Source organism: Chelonoidis abingdonii, chromosome 26 (assembly GCF_003597395.2).
Source record: "Chelonoidis abingdonii isolate Lonesome George chromosome 26, CheloAbing_2.0, whole genome shotgun sequence".
In the NCBI taxonomy this organism is placed as follows: domain Eukaryota; kingdom Metazoa; phylum Chordata; order Testudines; family Testudinidae; genus Chelonoidis; species Chelonoidis abingdonii.
The window spans coordinates 345,771-367,591 of record NC_133794.1 but is presented as its reverse complement, the minus strand read 5'-3'; the positions used below and the strand labels follow the sequence as shown (position 1 = coordinate 367,591).

Genomic DNA, 21,821 nt, shown 5'->3' with positions numbered 1-21,821 from the left:
CTCCAGATCATTAATGAAGATATTGAACAAAACCAACCCCAGGATTGACCCTTGGGGCACTCCACTTGATACCAGTTGCTAACTATACATGGAGTCATTGATCACTAGCCATTGAGCCTGATGATCTAGCCAGCTTTCTATCCACCTTATAGTCCATTCATCCAGCCCATACTTCTTTAACTTGCTGGCAAAATTACTGTGGGATACCATATCAAAAACTTTGCTAAAGTCAAGGAATAACATGTCCACTGCTTTCCCCTCATCCATTATCTCATCATAGAAGGCAATTAAGTTAGTCAGGCATGACTTGCCCTTAGTGACTCCATGCAGACTGTTCCTTATCACTTTCCTCTCCTCTAAGTGCTTCAAAATTGATTCCTTGAGGACGTGCTCCATGATTTTTTCAGGGACTGAGGTGAGGCTGTTTGGACGGTAGTTCCCCGGATTCTCCTTCTTCCCTTTGTTAAAGATGGGCACTACATTAGCCTTTTTCCAGTCATCCAGGACCTCTCCTGATCGCTATGAGTTTTCAAAGATAGTGGCCAATGGCTCTGCAATCACATCTGCCAACTCCTTTAGCATCCTTGGATGCAGCGCATCTGGCCCCATGGACTAGTGCTTATTCAGCTTTTCTAAATAGTCCAGGGGAAAAATGGGAGCCTCCCCTCCCACCAGTTTTAAACCCCTCTTTCTGTGGCCTGCCCTCAATAGATGCCTGAGTCTGTTCAAAGCCATCAGCTAAAAAAGCTATCTCATCCACAGACTTTACATTTTTTCCCGTAGACACTGCTTTACTTCGGCCTTACATATGCTTAGAAAATGCTCTTGAGCAACAAGATCAAAGCATTCCTTCAAAACTTGTCACCTCTTTACCCCTCACCCATTTTCCCAACAAATCTTTCATTGTATTTACATATTCCCCATTACTCATACAAATAGCCCCCTTAAGATTCCTAAAATTTAACTCTATATGTTTCAGGGGTAATCTGAAAAATTCGCAAAACAGTATCTTTAAATTTACAATAGTCTAAAGCATCTTCAACAGGCATTCTGTTGAATACATTTTGAGCTTTAGCAGTTAATTTTGCAGTCAAGATAGGAACTCTCTTATCATCAGGGATTTCATGTATTACACGCAGCCTTTCGAAAGTAGTCAGATATTCAGCAATATCATCCTCCCCACTGTGTGCAGGACATAAGTGTTCCCATTTGTGGATTTTTGGAGTGATGGGAGTCATTGGGGTCAGGGGGTTCTGGTTCTGCTTCTCTAGCAGGTCCAGCTAGTGTTTTTGCGCTCTCTCTTTCTCTTTCTTTTCTCTCTTTCTTCTATAGCCTTTCTGTGTGCAGCCTCCTCCCTGGCTGCCAGGGGCGGCTCTAGGTATTTTGCCGCCCCAAGCACAGCAGGCAGGCTGCATTCGGCGGCTTGCCTGCGGGAGTCTCCGGTCCTGCGGATTTGGCGGCACGCCTGCGGGAGGTCTGCCGAAGTCGCAGGACCAGCGGACCCTCCGCAGGCATGCTGCCAAAGGCAACCTGCCTGCTGCCCTCGCCGCGAGCGGCAGAGCGCCCGCCATGGCTTGCCACCCCAGGAACGCACTTGGTGTGCTGGTGCCTGGAGCCGCCCCTGCTGGCTGTCTCTGCCTTCATAGCCCTTCTGTGTGCAACCTCCTCTCTGGCTGCCTCCCTGCCTGCCACATTCAAAACTCGCGGTCCTTTTCATTCTCTGCAGCTTTCAGTCTGGCCAGCTCTAGTTTTGTAGCTGCCTCACTGGTATCATTTTTCTGCTTTCTTGTGCTTATTTCCCTCACCCGAAATAAACAAACAGAAAATAACAAAACTGTGACCTCCTCCAGACTGTTCTTAGCCACTGCACTTAAGATTCAGTTAAAATCACAAATAGCAGTGCTTAAAGTGTGAACTCCAATTGGAGTAACAAGCTGCCCATACAACCCTGCTTGCTGCGCCACTGTGATGTTCCTCTGGTGTTATCTGGACTGGTGATCTGCTAGGTCACTCCAATCCTTGACTCTGAGAGCCAGCGTTACCCTGCTCTTCTGTGAGAACCCTCACTCCGGGGCTATTCACGCACAGCCTCTAGCATGTAAGCTGCTCCTTGAATTGTGCAACCGAATGACACTAGCCAATGTCTCTGGTCCCAGACACAAACCTAGGAATCTCCATCTTGCAGTGTCCAGTTATGCCTGCTGGACACTGAAAGCTTATATGCATTCATCAATGTAACAAAGAAATTGATATGTACCAGGCTTGTTATTCCAAGGAGAGTCTATTCAAAGAAGAGTCTCTGACAAGCTTCAAACCAAACACACTGCTTCAGGTAGAACAAACAAACAGATTTATTAACTACAAAGATAGATTTTAAGTGTTTATAAGTCAAAGCATAAGAAGTCAAATTTGGTCAAATGAAATAAAAGCATTTTGTGCAAGTAACAAAATGTTAGAACAAACTGCTGTTCGAAACAGTTTCAATGCTGTTCGAAGGCATTAGCTAAAAAAAGCCATCTCATCCACAGTCTTTATATCTTTGTCCCATAGACCCTTCTTTACTTCAGCCATACATATGCATAAGAAACGCTCTTCAGCAACAAGATCCAGCATTCCTTCAAAACTTGCCACCTCTTTACCCCCACCATTTCCCCACCAAACCTTTCATTTTTTTTTATATTCTTAAAAACATCCAGTGACTGAAATCCCACAACTCTTTAGGTAATTAGGTAATTAGCTCCACTGCTTAACTAACCTTACAGTTAGGATCTAAATCTACCTTACTGCAATTTAAGCCCATTGCTTCTTGGCCTGTCCTTAGTTGTTAAGAAGGACAATTTATCACCCTTCTCTTTATAACAACCTTTTATGTACTTCAAGATGGTTATCATGTGTCTCCCCTCCCCCAACCACCCTCAGTCTTCTCCAGACTAGACAAACCCAGTTTTTTCAATCTTTTCTCTCAAGTCATTTTTTCTGAACCTTTAATTGTTTTTGTTGCTCTCTTCTGGATTTTCTCCAGTTTGTTCACATCTTTCCTGAAATGTGGGTGCCCAGAACACAGTACTCCAGTTGAGGCCTTATTGGTGTTGAGTAGAGTGGAATAATTACTTCTAATGTCTTGCGTACAACACTCCTGCTAATATATTTGAGAATTATGGGTTTTTCTTTTTTGCAACAGTAGTACATTGTTGATTCAGATTTTTGTTTATGATCCACTATAACCCCCAGATCCGGGTTGCAGTGTAGAGTGAATTTAGCTATTTATCCACTGCAGGTCATCGGGAGGGATTGTACCTAGTATCTTCTGCACTAAAAGCATGAACCTTTAGCCTTTAGCTAAAGGATATGCTTCCATAGTGTGCAGCAGTAGTAGATGCTTATTCTTTTATGTGAAAGTAACTAGAGAGCTGCATTTCCCTAATGTGGGTTATTTGAGGGTAGAAAGTGGTTGAATGTTTGCTTTTTTTTTTTTTTTTTGCAACAGTAGTACATTGTTGATAACCCATAGGAGAACACTTGAATCTTCCTGGTCACTCAAAAACAGACTTAAGAGGCAATTCTTCAACAAAAATCTTCAAAAACAAACAGAGTCCAATGAGAAACTGCAGAACTGGAATTAATTTGCAAACAGGACACCATCAAATTAGGCCTGAATAAAGACTGGGAGTGGATTGGTCACTACAAAAACTAATTTCCCCCTGCTGATACCCACACCTTCTTGTCAACTGTTTGAAATGGGCCACCTTCTTTACATTGGCCTCATTAGCATTACAAAAGTGATTTCCACCCCTTCTTGTCAACTGTTGAGAATAGCCCACTTCTGCCTTAATTGAATTGGCTTGTTAGCACTGACTCTCCACTTGGCAAGGCAAGTTCCATCTATTCATATGCTGTGCATTTATACCTCCCTACTGTGTGTTGCACTCCATGCATCTGATGAAGTGAGGTGTAGCCCACGAAAGCTCATGCCCAAATAAATGCGTTAGTCTCTAAGGTGCTACAAGGGCTGCTCATTGTTTTTTCATCCTATTTTAGTTTTGTAACCCTGTTTGCTCATCTTATTTCAGCACCAATTGTATACAACTCTCACCTGGTGTGTCAGATCTCCCATGAGAGTGTAAACAGCAGTGTAAGGACTGTCTGATTCCCTGTTGCCCTGTGAGGGCACCCAGCAAACTGCAGGGGTTAGGGAAGATAAATAATAAAGGGCCCATCAGTTACTGACTCCACTAAGGGGAATTTGGCCCAAAGACTCTGTTTCCAGACATCAGAGATAAGGGGACTAAAGGGAAAGATGCTGTGACTGAGTGTGTCTCGGTTTCGCTTTTGGTCTTGTTTCTGGTTAATAAGGAAGCTGCAAGGGTCAGAATCCCAGAGCTTGTCTTCTGAGCAGCCATGGGACGCCGAGGCTTCGCATTCCCTCCAAGTAAGTAGAACCGAGTTAGCGATGACAGAGCCATGATGTATGGGAGAGTGTGGCAGGCAAGCTGCTATCCTCTGAATAGCTGGGAGTAGCCAGCTGGCAACTTACTGGAGATGCCAGGGAGGGGAAGTTAGAAGGGTTCTGTCCTCAGGTACTTTGGAGGTTCCCTGGCCTATCAGGGTACATCTACACAGCCTGTGGCAGGGACCCTCCAAGCCCAGCTTGACAGACTCGGGCTTGTGCTACCATGATAAAAATAGCTGTGCAGAGAGCACTTTTAAGTTGTGGTTTGGACCAGCTGAGGCCCATTCCTACACTTCAGAGCCTGACCTCCTGTCCAAGCCACAAATTAAAAGCTCTGTGTACGCAGCTACTTTTAGTACAGTAGCACGAGCCCAAGTGTGTCGAGCTGGGTTCTGAGCCTTGCTGCTGCAGTCTGCTGTGCGGTGTAGATGGACATTCTGTTACCAGTTCGGCTTCACAGGTGGGCAGAGAGCAGCTGCAGCATCAATTGTTGGCTAAACAGATTAGCAAGATACATGCTGTCCTGCAAACTTACTGTGCATCTTGCCCTACAGCAGCCTGGTCCACGGGAGCCCTGGCATTGGTCCACATGGATCATGTCCTAATCTGTGTCCCTCTTTGCTAAAGTAAGGACTGTCAGATTCTGGAGGCCAGGTGGCTAATACATTCTTACCTTGTTTTGAAAAGGCTGCCTGGCATTACTGCAAATACTCACTGAGAGCATTGTTCCCTGAAGGAGTAAAGAACAAACCTCCCGCTGGAGTCTGGCTCTGCTGGATTTACTACAGGGAGCCATGGAAAATGACAGGGATTGCGAGCACCCAAAGGCCTAATTTTGGAGGCCACGGGTCTGCACCTGTGGAACTGTGTAGGTTCTTGGGTCCCAGCACCCTATATGGATCTCTCCAAAGGGACTGGTTACAGGCTGCAGCATAGACCAGACCCTGTGAATCGATGACACCCTGCCCCAGGGCACTGAGAAGCCACTCAGACTCCAGCCTCCTAGTTGCCCCCTACAGAGCATCAGAGGATAAGACTAGAATGAAAAAATCCAGTGCCTAGCTTCCATTGTCCCGACATCAATGAGGTCCAGTGCCCTGATCCTAATTCCGCTGTCCTAAGTCCCAGGATAAATCCAGTGTAACTCCAATAAAAGTAAACCAATGGAGTCATTCCAAATTTACACCAGTGTAACTGAGATTAGGGTCAGACTCATACACAAGTGCTTAGACTCCTTTATTTAGTACTATCTCCCTGTGTTGTTTATTGCCATATCTTAGATTTTGTTCATCTTCTTTCAAGGGTTTTTCCTCCTTGGACTGTTCTGGTTTCTACCACCAGCAAGCACCCAGAGGACAAAGAGAATTGGTAAGTTCTCCAGTTAGTGAAACATAATGCCTTGTGTAACATTTTTGTGCATGGTTCGTAATGGAACAGAAGTTTGGACTGAGGACAGCAGTCCATGGCGACTCTATTCTTCTGGAATGGGCATTCTTTGCCTTAATCGGACAAGATGGGTGGGAGTGCACGTAGGAGAAAGTAAATGTGAATGGACTCTATCCCTAGGATTTGATTGTTATGATCCTAATTGTCACCCGTACGATTGTTCTAGATATCAAGGGCGATGGAATCGCACCCATGTGCGGCTTATTAATAATAGCTGGGTGGAATGTTCCTACCAGCAATATATAGGTGAAGGCTGCAAGGCAGTACGACAAGATAAATTTTTTAAGGACTTTCTATTTTTAAGTTGCCAGCAAGACAACACCACCAGTAAGGAACATGTAGTATGGACCCATGCGTGGGCATGGCAACATTTCAATGGAACCAGGACAAAATACTTTAAACAGTTTTGGTCTAGTACTAATCAGCTAAAATGGGGCTGTAATTGTGTCTGGAAAACGGGAGCTGGGGCATGGAAATGCAATTACTGCAATTCTGCTGGTAACTTGATTGACATGTGGGGGCCTTTAGGGCCAGATAATTATTTATACTTTGACCGACCTCATTACGTAGGCTCTGCAGATGGTCTGGCCTCTCGTGACGTGAGTTCTAAAGCTTGGGATGGTCCCTTTACTAATGGAACCTGGGCCCTAAAAGGCCATTACTGGATTTGTGGACAATATGCTTACCGACGACTATCGCCAAATTGGTCAGGAATATGTTATGTAGGATATATTAGACCCCTATTTTTCTTGCTACCTCTCCTACAGGGAAATACCTTAGGAATCAAAGTATATGATGATTTCCTAAGGGAAAAGCGGTATATTGATTCTACTTTGACCTCCAGAAGCTCCCAAAAATGGGGAACACAGGAGTGGCCTCCTGAAAGAATCATAGAACATTACGGACCAGCCACTTGGAACCCTGATGAGCTAGTAATGGGGGCCAGGGAACCTATTTATAACCTAAATCGAATAATTAGACTGCAGGCTGTTTTGGAGATAGTAACCAACCAAACCGCCACAGCACTCGACCTTTTAGCTGATCAGGCGACGCAAATGAGAACCGCAATTTATCAGCACCATATAGCCCTTGATTATTTACTAGCAGAGGAAGGGGGATTGTGTGCAAAATTAAATGTGTGTAACATTTAACAGCCCTGCCACCAACTCCCATTGAGACTGAGAATGACTGACCTGATTCTCTTCTCACATACATCAGTGTAAATCAAGAGAAATGCACTGAAATCAATGGTGTAAGGGACAGGAGAAGGAGGCCCAGCAATTCATAATATCTCCCCTCACTGATTATATTAAAGGGCCTGAAGCTAGACAGCCAGATTCTCAGCTAGTGGAAATTTGAGAAGCTGTATTACATTTAGCCTTAATTTTCTTTCCACTCAGGACAGAGAGAGAGCTCTGAGAGTGAGGACAAAATGTTTATTGGGAGATACGATGTTTCTGGATCTCTCTATAAAGAGCAAAGTGGAATGTCAGCTGGGGGTAATGGGCAGAATCCTCATCTGTTGTAAATCAGCAAAGGTCTGTTGTAGTCAGTGGTGCTACTGACTGAAGATCTGGCTCTATATAACTAAAAGGGAAATAAAGGAAACATTAAATGAAAGTTTGATTTAACTTTTTAAATTGTAATTTTATTGATCTGTTTCTTATGTGTGTTTAATAAAAAGTTCTCTCTCTCTCTCTGTATATATATATATATATATATTTGACAGGGGTGGTTGCAACAGGAGAAGGCGCCAGTGATAACTGGACATAAGACCCCAAACCACACTTACATGTTTAATGTGTCTAAAAATTGTGTGTCTAAAATCACTTAGAAAAAAGTTAGATGCCTGCAAGTCACCAGGGCCTGATGAAATGCATCCTAGAATACTCAAGGAGCTAACAAAGGAGGTATCTGAGCCTCTAGCTATTATCTTTGAAAAATCATGGGAGACAGGAGAGATTCCAGAAGACTGGAAAAGGGCAAACATAGTGCCCAACCCTCTTTGTGCCTTAAATTTCCCCGTCAGTGCAAGGGGAACAGTAATAATATGACCCATTTCCTGGTGGACTGGAGATTTAGATTAATGCGTCTGTAAAGTGTTTATGAGCTTATAACAGGTTGGTGCTAGGGACGGGCAAACAATTATTCTTAGAGCTGAGCCCATAAATCAATAAGGAACATCTGGATCTGAAGTTTTTTCTGTTTTTCCAATGTAGCTGTTTGGATCCACGACATTCTGGAGTTCTCAAGCCATTACAAGATTAGGACAACTCATGGAGTTCTGATCCAGATATTGCGAACATTCCGAAGTTGTGTTTAGGTTTCAAGGTCTCTGTTTCGGGTTCTAAGTCTGCTCAACGTTCGTGCTTGGTCATTATTCTGAACATTAATGTTCACCACCTTAATAAGATTATTATCATTTAGCGATCTCAAAAAATATATGTGGAAAATTTCTAGCTGCATTAAAGATTTTCAAAAGCTCCTTTTCCCTTTTTTACTGGGCCTTTATTTTTTTGGCCTGAACAAAGTTGATCCAGTCCTTTACTTATTCTACCACCACTTGACAGTATCTCTCCTCCACCTAACATTTTATTGCTATTTTCCCTTGCAGGCACATGCAGACTGAGACTCTGGGAAGAGAATTCTATCACCTCCTACATGGATTACTTTAGTCCAGGCCTTAGGCCTCATACCAGGCCTCTGATACCAATGTTTATGTCTCAGGGCCTCCTCTTACTACAGAGAGTAGTTATTAATGGTTCCCAATCCTGCTGGAAATATATAACAAGTGGGGTTCCGCAGGGGTCTGTTTTGGGACTGACTCTGTTCAATATCTTCATCAACAACTTAGATATTGGCATAGAAAGTACACTTATTAAGTTTGCAGATGATACAAAACTGGGAGGGATTGCAACTGCTTTGGAGGACAGGGTCATAATTCAAAATGATATTTCCCAAGCTGGAGACAGAATACTACATAGTGACTCCATCTGCAGAATCCTTAGATAGTTACCCAGAGTTCTCTGTTATGACGTATGAAGACCGCAACTCTGTGAAGGTTCATGTGAAAGGCAAGCTATGTTACCAGAGACATGTCTACTCCACTGGCAAAAAACTGGAAATTAAGTTCGTCACTTTACAAGGCTACCAGTTTCAAGGCATAGGATATCTGTCTGGCACCAGGATTGTCTCAGAAAAGCCAGTGGCCATCTTGGCCAGGGGTGTTTTTGTAATAACACAAAATGCAACCATGTCCTTGAGCAGCTCCTAGTTTGCAGTCCCAGTTTGCAGCTGGGGTACAACATACATCATTCCTCCCTTACCTTGGCAGAAAGTAGATGAAATAGTCTACAGCACTGCTTTCCAGAGCACAACTGTGTTGTATCAACTAGGGGAACAGGAAGAGACTGTTACTCTAGCAGGAGGCAGTGTACTCCAGCGTCCTGTCAAGTCCCCGATCCCAGTCTCCATCTCTGCTAATGTGGGTATCCAGGTGGTGTTCTACAGCGTGGGCGTAGCTATCCCTAATTCCAACCACGCCTTCCTGATGAATATTCCAGATGTTGCCAGTTACTGCCGGATGTATTCAATAAATGCCCAGAAGGGCTTTGAGAATTTTGCCTTAATGGTGGCCAATACATCAGAGACTGGCGCCATCATCCTAGACAATCAGCCTCTAAGTGATGTGGTGTGGAACCGAGTTCCTGGCGCTGAGTTCATTTGGGGCATGCGTACACTTGGACCTGCCATCAGCTCCCATGCCGTGGAACATCCCTGCTCTCCATTTGCGCTCTTGAATGTTGGCACTGCCACCATGGACAGCTATAGGATTCTGGGTTCCTGCAGGAAGAGTGAATAGCATGGGTTTTAAATCAATGTTAGCCACAATTTGTGTCCACGCTGCAAAGAAAACCGTGTCACAACCAGGGAGGCAACCATGGGCTTGGTGTAAAGTCTTTTGATTTTGATGGGGCTCCATTGAGTTTCAGCACCTGAGAATTTAGCCCAACACGCCATCCTAGGCCACCACTAGCCACAGCTACTCAAGCTATGTCCATATTACAGAAGCAACAGCAGCACAGATACGGCGCTGCAGCTGTGCCTCTGTAGCACTCTAGTGTAGACACTTGGTACAGCAATGGAAGGGGTTTTTCTGTCACTGTAGTTAATCCACCCTGCTCAGAGGTGGTATCTAGGTTGAGAGAAGAATTCTTCTCTTAACCTAATAGTTTCAACACTGGGCTTAGGAAGCTTTAACTACGTCTTTCAGGGGCATGAATATTTCACACCCCTAAGTGACATAGCCTGATCTACCCAAGTTTTAGGCGTAATCCAGACCTAAGATTGTGCCTGTGTTGCTAGCTGCACCGAATTAGTTTCAGCCCAGCTCATGCAGTTAGGCAGATGCTTGCCAGCTGTTCTAAATTGGTTTAAGAATTGTTGCACTTTTCCTCCTACACTTGGTTGTAATGCCCGCTGGGTATCCAAGAGAATTTTGTGCCTGATTCTCACTTATGCCACTCCTGTAATGGCGGCGGGGGATAGAAAGAGTGGAGGAAAGGGTAGTTTTAAGCCACCTTTGTGCTCTATGCATTCTGGGACCATGCAGGGTTGCTGTAATTTACTATCTGCTTCCCATGGCCCCTGATAACCAAGAAGTAGCTGTAGCATGGCACATTCTGACCACATCCTTGATCTGCCTTGCATATGAAGCCAAGATCACGTAGAGGCCCTTATACCAGTTCCACAAGGGTTCTTCCATAAGGAACATCCTTAGGAGCCATTTACACCCACTTTAACCACCTTTTCCAGGCCAGAGCAACATAAGGCTTTTAGAGTAACTGAGGCCTGCTCAACACCTAAAACTTCAATCAAACATAAGCCAGCCTAAGCAACCGTGTAGGTAACACTAGGTCAACAGGAGAATTCGTGTCTTGTCCTAGTTACCACCTCTCAGAGGTGGATTTACTACAGCAATGGAAGAACCCTTTCATCACTGTACTCAGTGTCTCCCCTAGAGTGGCACAGCTGCAGCTGCTCCACTTTAGCATTTCTAGTGTAGACATGTCTTGATGAGACTCAGGCCATTTAAAAGTACAATAGCAGGGTTAGAACAGTTCTGGGGAAGGGAAACTTCTCGACTATAGGTGTAATAGTCATCTATCACTAAGGATCAAACCAATGATCTTGTAACTGCATGATCCCCACTGTTTGAGCTGAGGGATGAACTCCCATAGCTAGGAGCCGTAGCAGAACCAGGCCCATGGTGGACCATCCGCTAGAGGACACATGACACACACTGATCAATGAGATACCCAGACAAAGCTTAAGTGAGTATTAACCAGGTGATGTGTGGACACACACCAGGCTTTTAGGGCCAAATGTATTGCTAACTGATTACAGACTCGGCTGAAAGTTGTCAGATAGACAGGGCTTTAGGGATCAATGGAGTTAAAGGGAGAAAACACCCGCTGGGTTTCAGTAGATCATCAACTTTGTATTGTGGTAGGAAGAAAGGACGGCCCTTGTGGCTAAAATGCTAGGCTAGGACTCAAGTGATCAAGCTTCTATTCCCAGCTCTGTCAAAGAGTCCCTGTGTGTGTGGCCTTAGGTGTGTCACTTAGGCCAAGGTTTTCAAAATTCCCTTGTGATTTTGTTGCCTAACCTGAGACCTTAAAGGGGCCTGATTGTCAGAGGGTGACTGCTCAGCACTTTTGAAAGTCAGGGCCTGTCAAGGTATTTTTCCCCCAGTTTGAACTTTAGCATCCAGAAGTGGGGACCTGCATGTACTCTTCCAAGCTTAATTCCTAGTTTAGATCTGATAGTGCTGCCACCAGCCAAAATATAGTGTTTGGCACACTTTCTGTTCCCCCAAAACCTTCCCTGGGGAACCCAAGACCCAAATCTCTTGCGGTCTTAAAACCAGGAGAAATAAACCATCCCGCCCTCCTTCCCCTCCCAGACTTTCCCTTCCCTGGGCTACCCTGAGAGGCTCCACTGATCCAACTCCTTGGTTCTTAAACAGAGAGGATTAACCTTCCCCCCTGCGCCTCTTCCCCCCACCAGTCCCTGGTGAGTTCAGACCCAAACCCCTTGGGTCTTAAACAAGGACAAAAAAATCAATCAGATTCTTAAAAAAGGAAGCTTTTAATTAAAGAAAGAAAAAGTAAAAATTATCTCTGTAAATTAGGATGGAAAATGTTTACAAGGTAGTCAGATTTATATAGCCTAGAGGGACTCCTCCCCCCTAGCCTGAGATTCAAAGTTACAGCAAACAGAGGTAAAAACTTCCTCCAGCAAAAACACATTTGCAAGTTAAGAAAACAAACATAAGACTAATCTGCCTTTTCTAGTTAGTACTTAGTATTTTGAAACATGAGACACTGATTCAGAAAGATTGGAGAAAGCTGGGGTGCACGTCTGGTCCCTCTTAGCCCCAAGAGCAAACAATGAACAAAACAAACAGCACAAACAAAGACTTCCCTCCACCAAGATTTGAAAGTATCTTGTCCCCCGATTGGTCCTCTGCTCAGGTGTCAGCCAGATTCACTAAGCTTCTTAACCCTTTAGAGGTAAAAGAGACATTAACCCTTAACTATCTGTTTATGACAGGGCCCTATAAAGGGGTCTCAGATTACAAGACATTTTGAAAACCTTAGCCCTGCAGATGTTGACCTGATGTAATTGTCCTGCCTCTCTTTCTGTTGCTAGACGTTACCTTTAAATCCAGGACTGAGACTCCACAGATAAAAGAGCAGTTGGAGATGTGAAAAGATGTCTTTCTACGGGTACGTGGAAGGCGTTTATTTGGGTTTTTGAGGGTTTTCACAAGAGTATACAGAAAACTTTGAGCCTGAGGATTCTCTGTCCATCCAGGGTTTATCACTGACTTCAGTGGGAGCAGAATCTGTCCAAAACAAAGTGCATTTGAAAACTCAACCCTATCATGCTGTGTGATACCCCCACTGTACATCAGAGTTCTGCAGTTAAGGCATCAGCCAAAGATACAGAAAGTTAAGAGTTCAGTTCCCATCTCTGCCCCAGACTCACTATGTGACTTTAGGCCATTTGCTCAGTCTCTCTCTGCATCGGTTCCCCACTTGTAGAAGGAGGATAATAATCCTTATAAACCCCTATGAGGAAGGGAAGGAGAAATTCATCAATGTGCATGAAAGCTTCAATACTATGTGAAATATCAGCGTGTCTGTGGGCTTCACCACACTAATCCTTAACATATCATAATCTGTAGGCATTCCAGTGGGACGGCCAGCCAGCCATACGTCAAAGCAAGATCACTCTGTGGAACCATTAACCTTAATTTTGGGTGATGTTTCCATGCTTGCAGAAATAATTCATTTCCTCTGATTGTTCTGCAGGGCAACAACAGTGATTTTTTTCTCCTTCATGAATTCAACCTTAGTGAATTTGGAGACCATGTGTGCAGAGGACAGAGCAGTATCACTGGAGGTCAGAGGTTCTGCCCTTATGTGTGTGGGCTCTCTATGAGCAAATGCCCTGAGCACTGGAATAGCAGTCTCACTTTGGGTGTGTGTGTGCATGTGCATGTTGTCTAGGTTAAGTGGCAGAGGATCTGGGTTCTGTCCCCACTGGTCCTAGGAAGATCCAAATTCCTTCCGGGGGCAACACAGAGAGAACCTAGATGGCTGCTGATTTGCTGCAATGGTCTCTGGCACGTACACTGAAGGGACCAGGGATGAGGAGTGAATGACACAGGGTGTTAGTTCTGCCCTGGCTTCAGGTTACTGTGGAGTCCTGAGCAAGCCTCAGCAGAGTCACTCGCTCCGTAAAGGGCTCCCTCTTTGAGAATGCTGCAGTCCCTTTGAGTGGGGGAGGTCACTATGAACCCATATGTCCCTAAGAGGGTCATTGTTCCCTGGGGAGTCTGAAGAATGTGGCTCATGAACCACTGAAATCCTCCCTCCTTCGCAGGGTGTTTCTTTTCCCAATCCCAGGATGTTACTCGTCCCTTTGGTTCCTTCCTGAATAGCTTCACCCTCAGTGCTGGTGGGAAGGAGAGCAAGGGGGAGGTGGCCTCCGCCGTGACATTCCTCCTGCAGAGTGTGGAATTGGCTGCACCGACAGCTGCTTTGAGGTCCCCGGAGATGAAGACCCAGACCGTGACAACAGAGTCTATGGGTGAGGAGGATGGGAGGCTCCCACATTGCCTGGTGATGGCTGTGAGATAGGGGGTTATACTCTTTTCAGTGCAGAACACCACTGCAGCCTCTCTGCCCCTCTGTCAGGGTTTATAACACAGCCATGGGTGGCAGGTTAATGAGCCATTTAGAGAGACTAGCCCCTGGATCCTCCCTCTTTGTCCAACGCCCGCCCCTCCCTTTCTACCCCCTCTCTTCCACTGGCACCCAGAGCAACCTGCCCCCCCTCCTTCCAGCGCTACCCCAGCCCTGGAGCGACAGGTGGGCAGCACAGTGGGAGCACCCCCAGCCCTGGAGCACCAGGTAGCCAGATCATCCCCATCTCCAGTGCCAGACAGATGGCCAGGAAGTGTGACATTGCATAGCCCTGACCCAAGCACCCCCAGCCCTGGGCCTTGTGAGTACTTGCCTCAGCCTACTTGCCCCAGTCCCTCAGCCACAAAAGAGCTGGAAGGGAACTGGAAGCAGACAGGAGGGGGTCTAGGGATGGAGCATTAGCAGGTCCATGCCAGGCTGTTTGGGGAGGCACAGCCTTTCCCGGCCTATGCTTCCTGCCACTCATAAAGCCAACCCTGGGGCTTTGCAGCAATGGCAGCTGCCTGAGAGGGTTTTAAAAGTGATTCCAATCTCCTGTCACCACATGCAGCTGCCATTGCATCCTCCTTTTACTTCCTGCCCCAGCAATACCCCTTCTTGCTGCTTCCCCTGCTAAAGAGCAGACCTGAGGCAGCAGGGAGAAGTTGCCTTCTGCCTCTTGGCACAGTGACATCTTCATGGGGACTCAGGGATGATGGATCATAGGAGGTCAGCCAGTGGGGCTCAGGGAAACACAGAGAAATGGAGGTGAGGAGAAAGGGGGAGGGGCTGGTGTGATTCACAGAGAGTGGAGCTCCAAACCTGCCTTGCCCTTGCAGCAAGAGGCTTTGCCATTTCCCTCCCCAGCTATCGAGACTCTCCTCATTGTCCCGACTGCATGTCCCTGTGATGAGGTCTTCAGGCTGAGGGCTCAGGAGGAGACAATGGACATTCAGTGCAATACAGTCACCAGAGCACCCACAGAAGGTACCATCTCGATGCTTCGCAGGCACTCGCCTCTGTTACTAGAGACCAAACCCCAGTCCTGGTTCTCCCTTTCCCCTCGCCCCAGGCTGGCTTGCTCACCTCTGTTATCCTGACACTAGTGTGGACCTTGTTGGCTGAGCCAGTGTTTCTCAGGCCATTGAGCTCTGCAGAGCTCTTCACTCCTGGTTGCTCCTCAGCATGAAAACCAAGAAATGGGGGGTGGGGGAGGAGAGAGTAGAGAGAAGCTTTGACAGGCATATGAATTGGTCCAGAGAATGGAAAGATCAGAGAGCTGTTCGCCCAATACATGATGTCCTGATGGTGAGCCCAGCTAGACCCCAAGTTGACGTGTGTGACTTCCTGGAATGGAACCAGGATATTTATCAATTTTCCTCCAATTTTCAGGCCAGTATGACCTAACTGGGAGTGGTTCTTAATTCTTTATCACCAGGGAAAACTCTTCAGTAACCAACCCCTCTACCTCTCCTAACCAAGAAAAACTAGGGCTTCACCTCAGTGCCATTCACCTGGGACTCTCTACCTGGCTGGATAATGTGCAGTGGGGGGATATGATTTCTAAAGAGCACTAATGTACTGTGCATTAATTGGTCAGTATAGATCCTACTCGTGTGCACTATAGGTTCCCTAGTGTGCTTTAATGTACGTTAGTGAACTTTAGGACTCACACTCCCATTGTGCACACCAATGTTTCCAACAAAGAAGGGCTTCTGTGGAAGAAGAGGGAGGAGGCAACATACTCTAGTGGTTATAGCTCAAACTGCTAGCCAGGACTCCTGGGTTGTGTTCCCAGCTCTGCCCCAGACTCTCTGTGACCTTCGGCACCTGGCTTGCTCTTTCTTTGTCTCAGTATCCCTGTCCCTATGATGAGGCATCATTTCATGTTTTCAGATTCTGTGGCTGTTGCTTTTATTTCTTACTCCACCCTGGACTCCATCATTAACAAGAGATTTCTCAATGACGGAGATCTAACAGCTGATGAGAAATTGAGGAATTTTCACCTGAATTCTAGGGTGGTGAGTGGGGCTATCAGAGCTGGGAGGCACATGAACGTCTCCAAACCTGTGAACTTCACCCTGCGCCATAGACAGCTGAGTGTTGATCCTTTTACTTTGCTCTGTGCCAGGGGCTCCAGCTGGTCATGTAGAAGGTGAGCCTTCTGCAGGGCATTTGAGTTCTGTTGACTTTCTGGACTGAGAAACAGTTATCTGAGAAAGAGAGGGAGCTTCTTCAGTCCTGACACAGGAGCTGTTTTGGTGGAGGACGTTACTTGGGTTCACACCAGGCCCGACTGGGTTATGATTCATCTTGTAAAATGCTCTGGAGTAACAACTGTCCCTGACTCACCCCTTAGAGCAGGAATAATTGGAAAGCAACTTCCTACAGCAGTGAGCCAGGGCCAGGAGCGGGGCCACAGCTCGTCTAAAAAACAAAACTTTTAATAAAAAAAAAGAAAGAATAGAATAACAGTTCTCTGTAATCTAGATGGTAAGATACAGGGTTTTCAACTTACAGAAATGAAATAAACAATGAGAAAAGGGATAACAGCCTTATCCAAAAACAATACAATTTTCAAAGTACTTATAGCCAATACACATAAAGACTCCACCAGCCAGATACACAGATGCAAATACAGCAAAACAATTTAAAAGACTATACTTTTGCTACCTTTGTACTTACAACTGGGAACAGAAGATTAGAAGGACTGGAAAATAGATCCTCTCATAGCTGGAGAGCACAGAACAGACAAAGACCCAAGACCAAGAAACACCCACAAATTCCCTCCCTTAAGCTTTGAAAAATCCGGTTTCCTGATTGGTCCTCTTGTCAGGTGTTTGGTTCCCTTTGTTAACCCTTTACAGGTAAAGGAAACATTAACCCTTAGCTATCTGTTTATGACACCTTCATTCCTGATTGTCCCTCAGCACGAAAACCAAGCAATGGGAGGGGCAGGGAGGAGAGAGAAGCTTTGATAGGCGTGTGAATTGGTTCAGAGACTGGAAAGATCAGAGATCCATTGACCCAACACATGACATCCTGATGTGATGAGCCCAGCTAGACCCCAGGTTGACGTGTGTGACTTCCTGGAATGGAACCAGGATAATATTTACCAATTTTCCTCCAATTTTCAGGCCAGTATGACCTAACTGGGATTGGTTCTTAATTCTTTATCACCAGGGAAAATTCCTCACTAACCAACCCCTCTGTCTCTCCTAACAAAGAGAAACTATGGCTTCACCTCAGAGCCTTTCACCTAGGGCTGTCTACTTAGCTGGATAATGTGCAGTGCAGGGGTAAGATTTCTAAAAAGCGCTAACATACTGTGCATTAATTGGTCTTTATAGATCCTACTAGTGTGCCCTAAAGGTTCTCTAGTGTGCTTGAACGTACATTAGTGCATTTTAGGAATCACACTCCCACAGTGCAAACCAGATGTTTCTAACACAGAAGGGCTTCTATGGAAGAAGAGAGAGGAGGCAATATACACCTCTACCCTGATATAATGCAACCCGATAGAATGCGGGTTCACATACAACATGGTAAAGCTCTGACATGTTGCTCTGAGCAGCGTGTTAAGGGTATCGGTCCAGGCCAGGGCTGAGGGGTTTGATAAGGGGCAGAGGGGCTCTGGCGCAGTCAGGGGCTCCCCCCACAGGGTCAAGGAACTGGGGAGGCAAAGCAAGGTTGATATAATGCAGTCTCACCTATAATACAGTGAGATTCTTTGTCTCCTAAGGACTGCATTATATTGGGGTAGAGGCGTATTCTAGTGGTTAAAGCCCAAACTGCTAGCCAGGACTCCTGGGTTCTGTTCCCAGCTCTGCCCCAGACTCACTGTGATCTTTGGTACCTGGCTTGCTCTTTCTTTGTCTCTGTCTCAATGGTGAGGCATCATTTCATGTTTTCAGATTCCTGGGCTGTTGCTTTTATTTCTCGCTCCACCCTGGACTCCATCATTAACAAGAGATTTCTCAACGAGGGAGGTTTAATGGTTGATGAGAAATTGAGGCATTTTCATCTGAATTCCAGGGTGGTGAGTGGGGCTATCAGAGCTGGGAGGCTCATGAACCTCTCCAAACCTGTGAACTTCACCCTGCACCATAGACAGGTGAGTGTCGATTCTTTTACTTTGCTCTGTGCCCGGGGCTCCAGCTGGTCACTTAAAAGGTGCATCTCGTGCAGGGCATTTGAGTTCTGTTGCCTTTCTGGACTGAGAAACAGTTATCTGAGAAAGAGAGGGAGTTTCTTCAGTTCTGACACGGGGGCTGTTTTGGTGGAGGATGTTACGTAGGGTTCACACCAGGCCTGTTTGGGTTATTATTCATCCTATAAAATGCTCAGGAGTAACAACAGTGCCTGGCTCACCCCTTAGAGCAGGAATAATTGGAAAGCAACTCCCTATAGCAGTGGTCCCCAAACTTTTGATGCCCCCACCCTGTCCACACCCTTCCTTCTGAGCTGGGGCTGGGAGTTGGTCCATGGTTCGGGGGGCAGGATGAAAGGACACAGACAGGGGTAAGGGAGCTGAGGCTGGGGCCACAGCTGGGTTAGTTTTGGGGCCAGGAGCAGGGCCAGAACCATGGCTGGGGGCCAAGGTTGATGGTGGGAGTGAAGCAGCAGCCGGGCTGCAGTGGAGGCCAGTAACTGAACTCATGACCGGGAATGGAGCCCGGAGTGGAGCTATGCTGAGGCTGGGGATGGTACCAGACATGGGGCTGGAAGTCAGGGATGTGGCTACGGGTGGGACCAGAGCAGAGTTCAGGGTGGGTAGGGGCTAGGTTGTACACTCTTTCCGTGCCTCATGGGGGCTGATCCGTGACGTGTCATGTCCCTCAGAAGGTTCCTCTGTGCCCCCATAGGGGTCACTCCCCACAGTCTGGGGACCTCTGCCTTATAGATAGCACAGTTCAGGAAAACAGCATGAGATGGTGCCTTCTTTGATAAAGTAATGAACTCGCTAGAGTGCATATGGGTATTTGTGGGCAGGTCTGTGAATGCCTTTTAGTGGCTCAAATCAGAACTGCACAATTATGTGTCATAGACCCTACAGTGCTCACAGTTAAGGAAATTATCATTTTAGCTCTAGGATCAGGGGCTTGTGCTATTGGAGCTGGAGGATCTCACTTGTATTTATACTGCCAATGGGAAGTCCCAAATGGCTGTTAAGTGCAGCTCAATGAGAGCTGTGAACCCGTTGGTGACTTCAGGTTTATTACTCTTTATTCAAGATGTGTGACAAAAGAAACAGTGTTCTCCCCATGATCCAGTGAGGATGATGATGGGGTGTTTTTGTTTCCAGACAAAGAAAGAGGAGGAAGAGACTCACTGCATTCACTGGAAATTCATCGCTGAGAAAGGCACTGGGCTGAAGATGGCTGCGCTGTTCTCCACATGAACAGCACTCACACCATCTGCAGCTGTGACCAGCTTTCCAGCTTCACACTCCTTATGGGTCTCTCCCTGGAGTAGAGGTATCTCATTGTCAGACTCAGATCAAAGGGCTGGACTCTGAGCCCCTTACTCGGGTAGAATCAGTGGGAACTTTGCCAGAATGAACGCTGAGTAGGAACCTCAGGGTATAATCTGTGGCCAGGGCAGGCTGCAAAAAGGAGAGCAGATTCCCCTAAAACTAGTGGTTAACACTGTATTTAGAATCACCAACCAGTCACAGTCTGTGCTCCAGATCCCCCACACTGGTTATTGAGAAGCTGAAAAAAAGAACTCACACAGCCCCCTTGACTGCATTCCAGTCTCTGGCTCCCAATCAGCAGATAGGTCCAGTAAAGTGAGAAGTTACTTAAAACTCTAGTCACTTAACAAAATATTCCTCTGATCCCCAAAGGGGCAGCCACATTGCCAGGTCTGTGTTCGTTTGGATCTTACCCAAAATATCACACTGCCAGCCAATCCAAAGCTTTTATGGGTCTATCAGACCTTTGTTCAAAGCTTCAGTTTGTAGAGAAGTTACTCCAGAGGTGAGATGCAGGATTGAAGACAAAATGGAGGTGATGCAGCTGCCTTTTTATATCCTTTTTCCATATGGTTTGTACTTCCTCTGTCCCAAACACAAGCTCACAGCACATGGGCATGTAAAGGTACTTAGAGTCCTGCCGCTCAGTCCCAGGCCCCACCCCCATTCCATCCATTCCCCTAAGGCTGAACCCCACCTCTTCCCACTCCCTCTCCACCCTTCTCCTCCTCTTCCCTGCTTCTTTCCGCTGCCTCCCCCAAGTGCCTTCCATCCCCGCTCCTCCCCCTCCTTCCCAACTCCTCCTGCATGCTGCTGAACAGCTGTCCCCCAGTGTGCAGAAGGCACTGGGAGGGAGGTGGAGGACTTGGTCATTGCGGCCTGCGGACCCCATGGAGTGCCCTCACAGACCCCAGTTTGAGAAACTCTGGCATAGCTGATTACCCTTGATGGGCCATCAAACAGACTGGATAGTGCTGATGCCAATCTGTCTGGGGGTGTCACCCAGAAACACAGCACAGATATATCACACATTTATAATGCACAATGCAAAGATGATACATGCTTATAAACAAAATAAGCACACTTAGCAAATTGTAACTTTTTGACTGATACCTTACATGGCATATCTTGTAAGATTCAATGCAATTTTGTAATATTGGTATCCATAATGTTATAAATGGTCACCCACATTCCATAGAATCAGAGAACTGAAAGTGACCTCTCAAGGTCATGTAGTCCAGTCCCCTGCACTCAAGACAGGATTAAGTATTGTCTAGACCGTCCTTGACAGGTGTTTGTCCAACCTGCTCTTAAAAATCTCCAAGGATGGAGATTCCACAATAAATCTCCCTAGGCAATTTATTCCAGTGCTTAACCACCCTGACAGGAAGTTGTTCCTAATGTCCAACCTAAACCACCCTTGCTGCAATTTAAGCCCATTGCTTCTTGTCCTACCCTCAGAGGTTAAGAAGAACAATTTTTCTCCCTCCTCCTTGTAACAACATTACCATGTTGACAACTTGACAACTGTTATCATGTCCCCTCTCAGCCTTCTCTTCTTCAAACTGACCAAATCCAGTTTTTTCAATCTTCCTTCATAGCCCATGTTTTCTAGACCTTTAATCATTTTTGTTGCTCTTCCATCCCCAATAAAGAGTTAGTACTGGGAGGAATTCCCTCTGGCTCTGTTACCTCTCCTGGAAAAGGGTCCAGAAGCTTTGTCTGGAGGAAAAAGTGGAGATTCATATCTGGAAAAACCTCCCTGCTCAAGTCCCAGCACGAGATTCCACAACCGTTGTCTGGAAGTGGACGTTTCTGGTTTATTTGGAGCAGCCTCTATTAGCTGCTACTTCATGGCTTACCTGTGCATGGGTGGGGGAAGGGAGCTGGCTTTGTCTACACTTGTTCAGTTATTTCCCTGCACGTGATGTCACTTCATTGGAGGCTGTCTGAATTTTGCAGACTCTGCACTATTCCTGAATGAGGACCCAGTCCTGATCCCATTAAAGTTGACTGGAGTTTCCCATGGGATTGGCACTCAGTGTATATTTGTTTTGCTGGCAGGTGAGTTGGGGAGAGCCCTCCACTTCATCTCCATGAAACAATCACCTCTCCAACCAACAATGTTTATCACACAGCCGGCTTTGCTGTGCCAGTGGGGCAGGTGCTTCAGCTGCCATTCTTCATCACAACT

The 21,821-nt window shown here is 46.2% G+C and overlaps 1 protein-coding gene across 1 annotated transcript; it reads left to right on the top strand.

Moving 5' to 3' along the window:
* The first annotated feature begins 12,673 nt into the window (after nt 1-12,673).
* Nucleotides 12,674-16,310, top strand: LOC142045985 (adhesion G protein-coupled receptor E3-like). The gene is made up of 5 exons (XM_075061222.1): nt 12,674-12,687; nt 13,276-13,366; nt 13,873-14,056; nt 15,019-15,138; nt 16,048-16,310. The coding sequence occupies exons 1-5, from the start codon at nt 12,674-12,676 to the stop codon at nt 16,308-16,310; spliced, it is 672 nt and encodes a 223-aa protein (XP_074917323.1).
* Nucleotides 16,311-21,821: the final 5,511 nt, after the last annotated feature.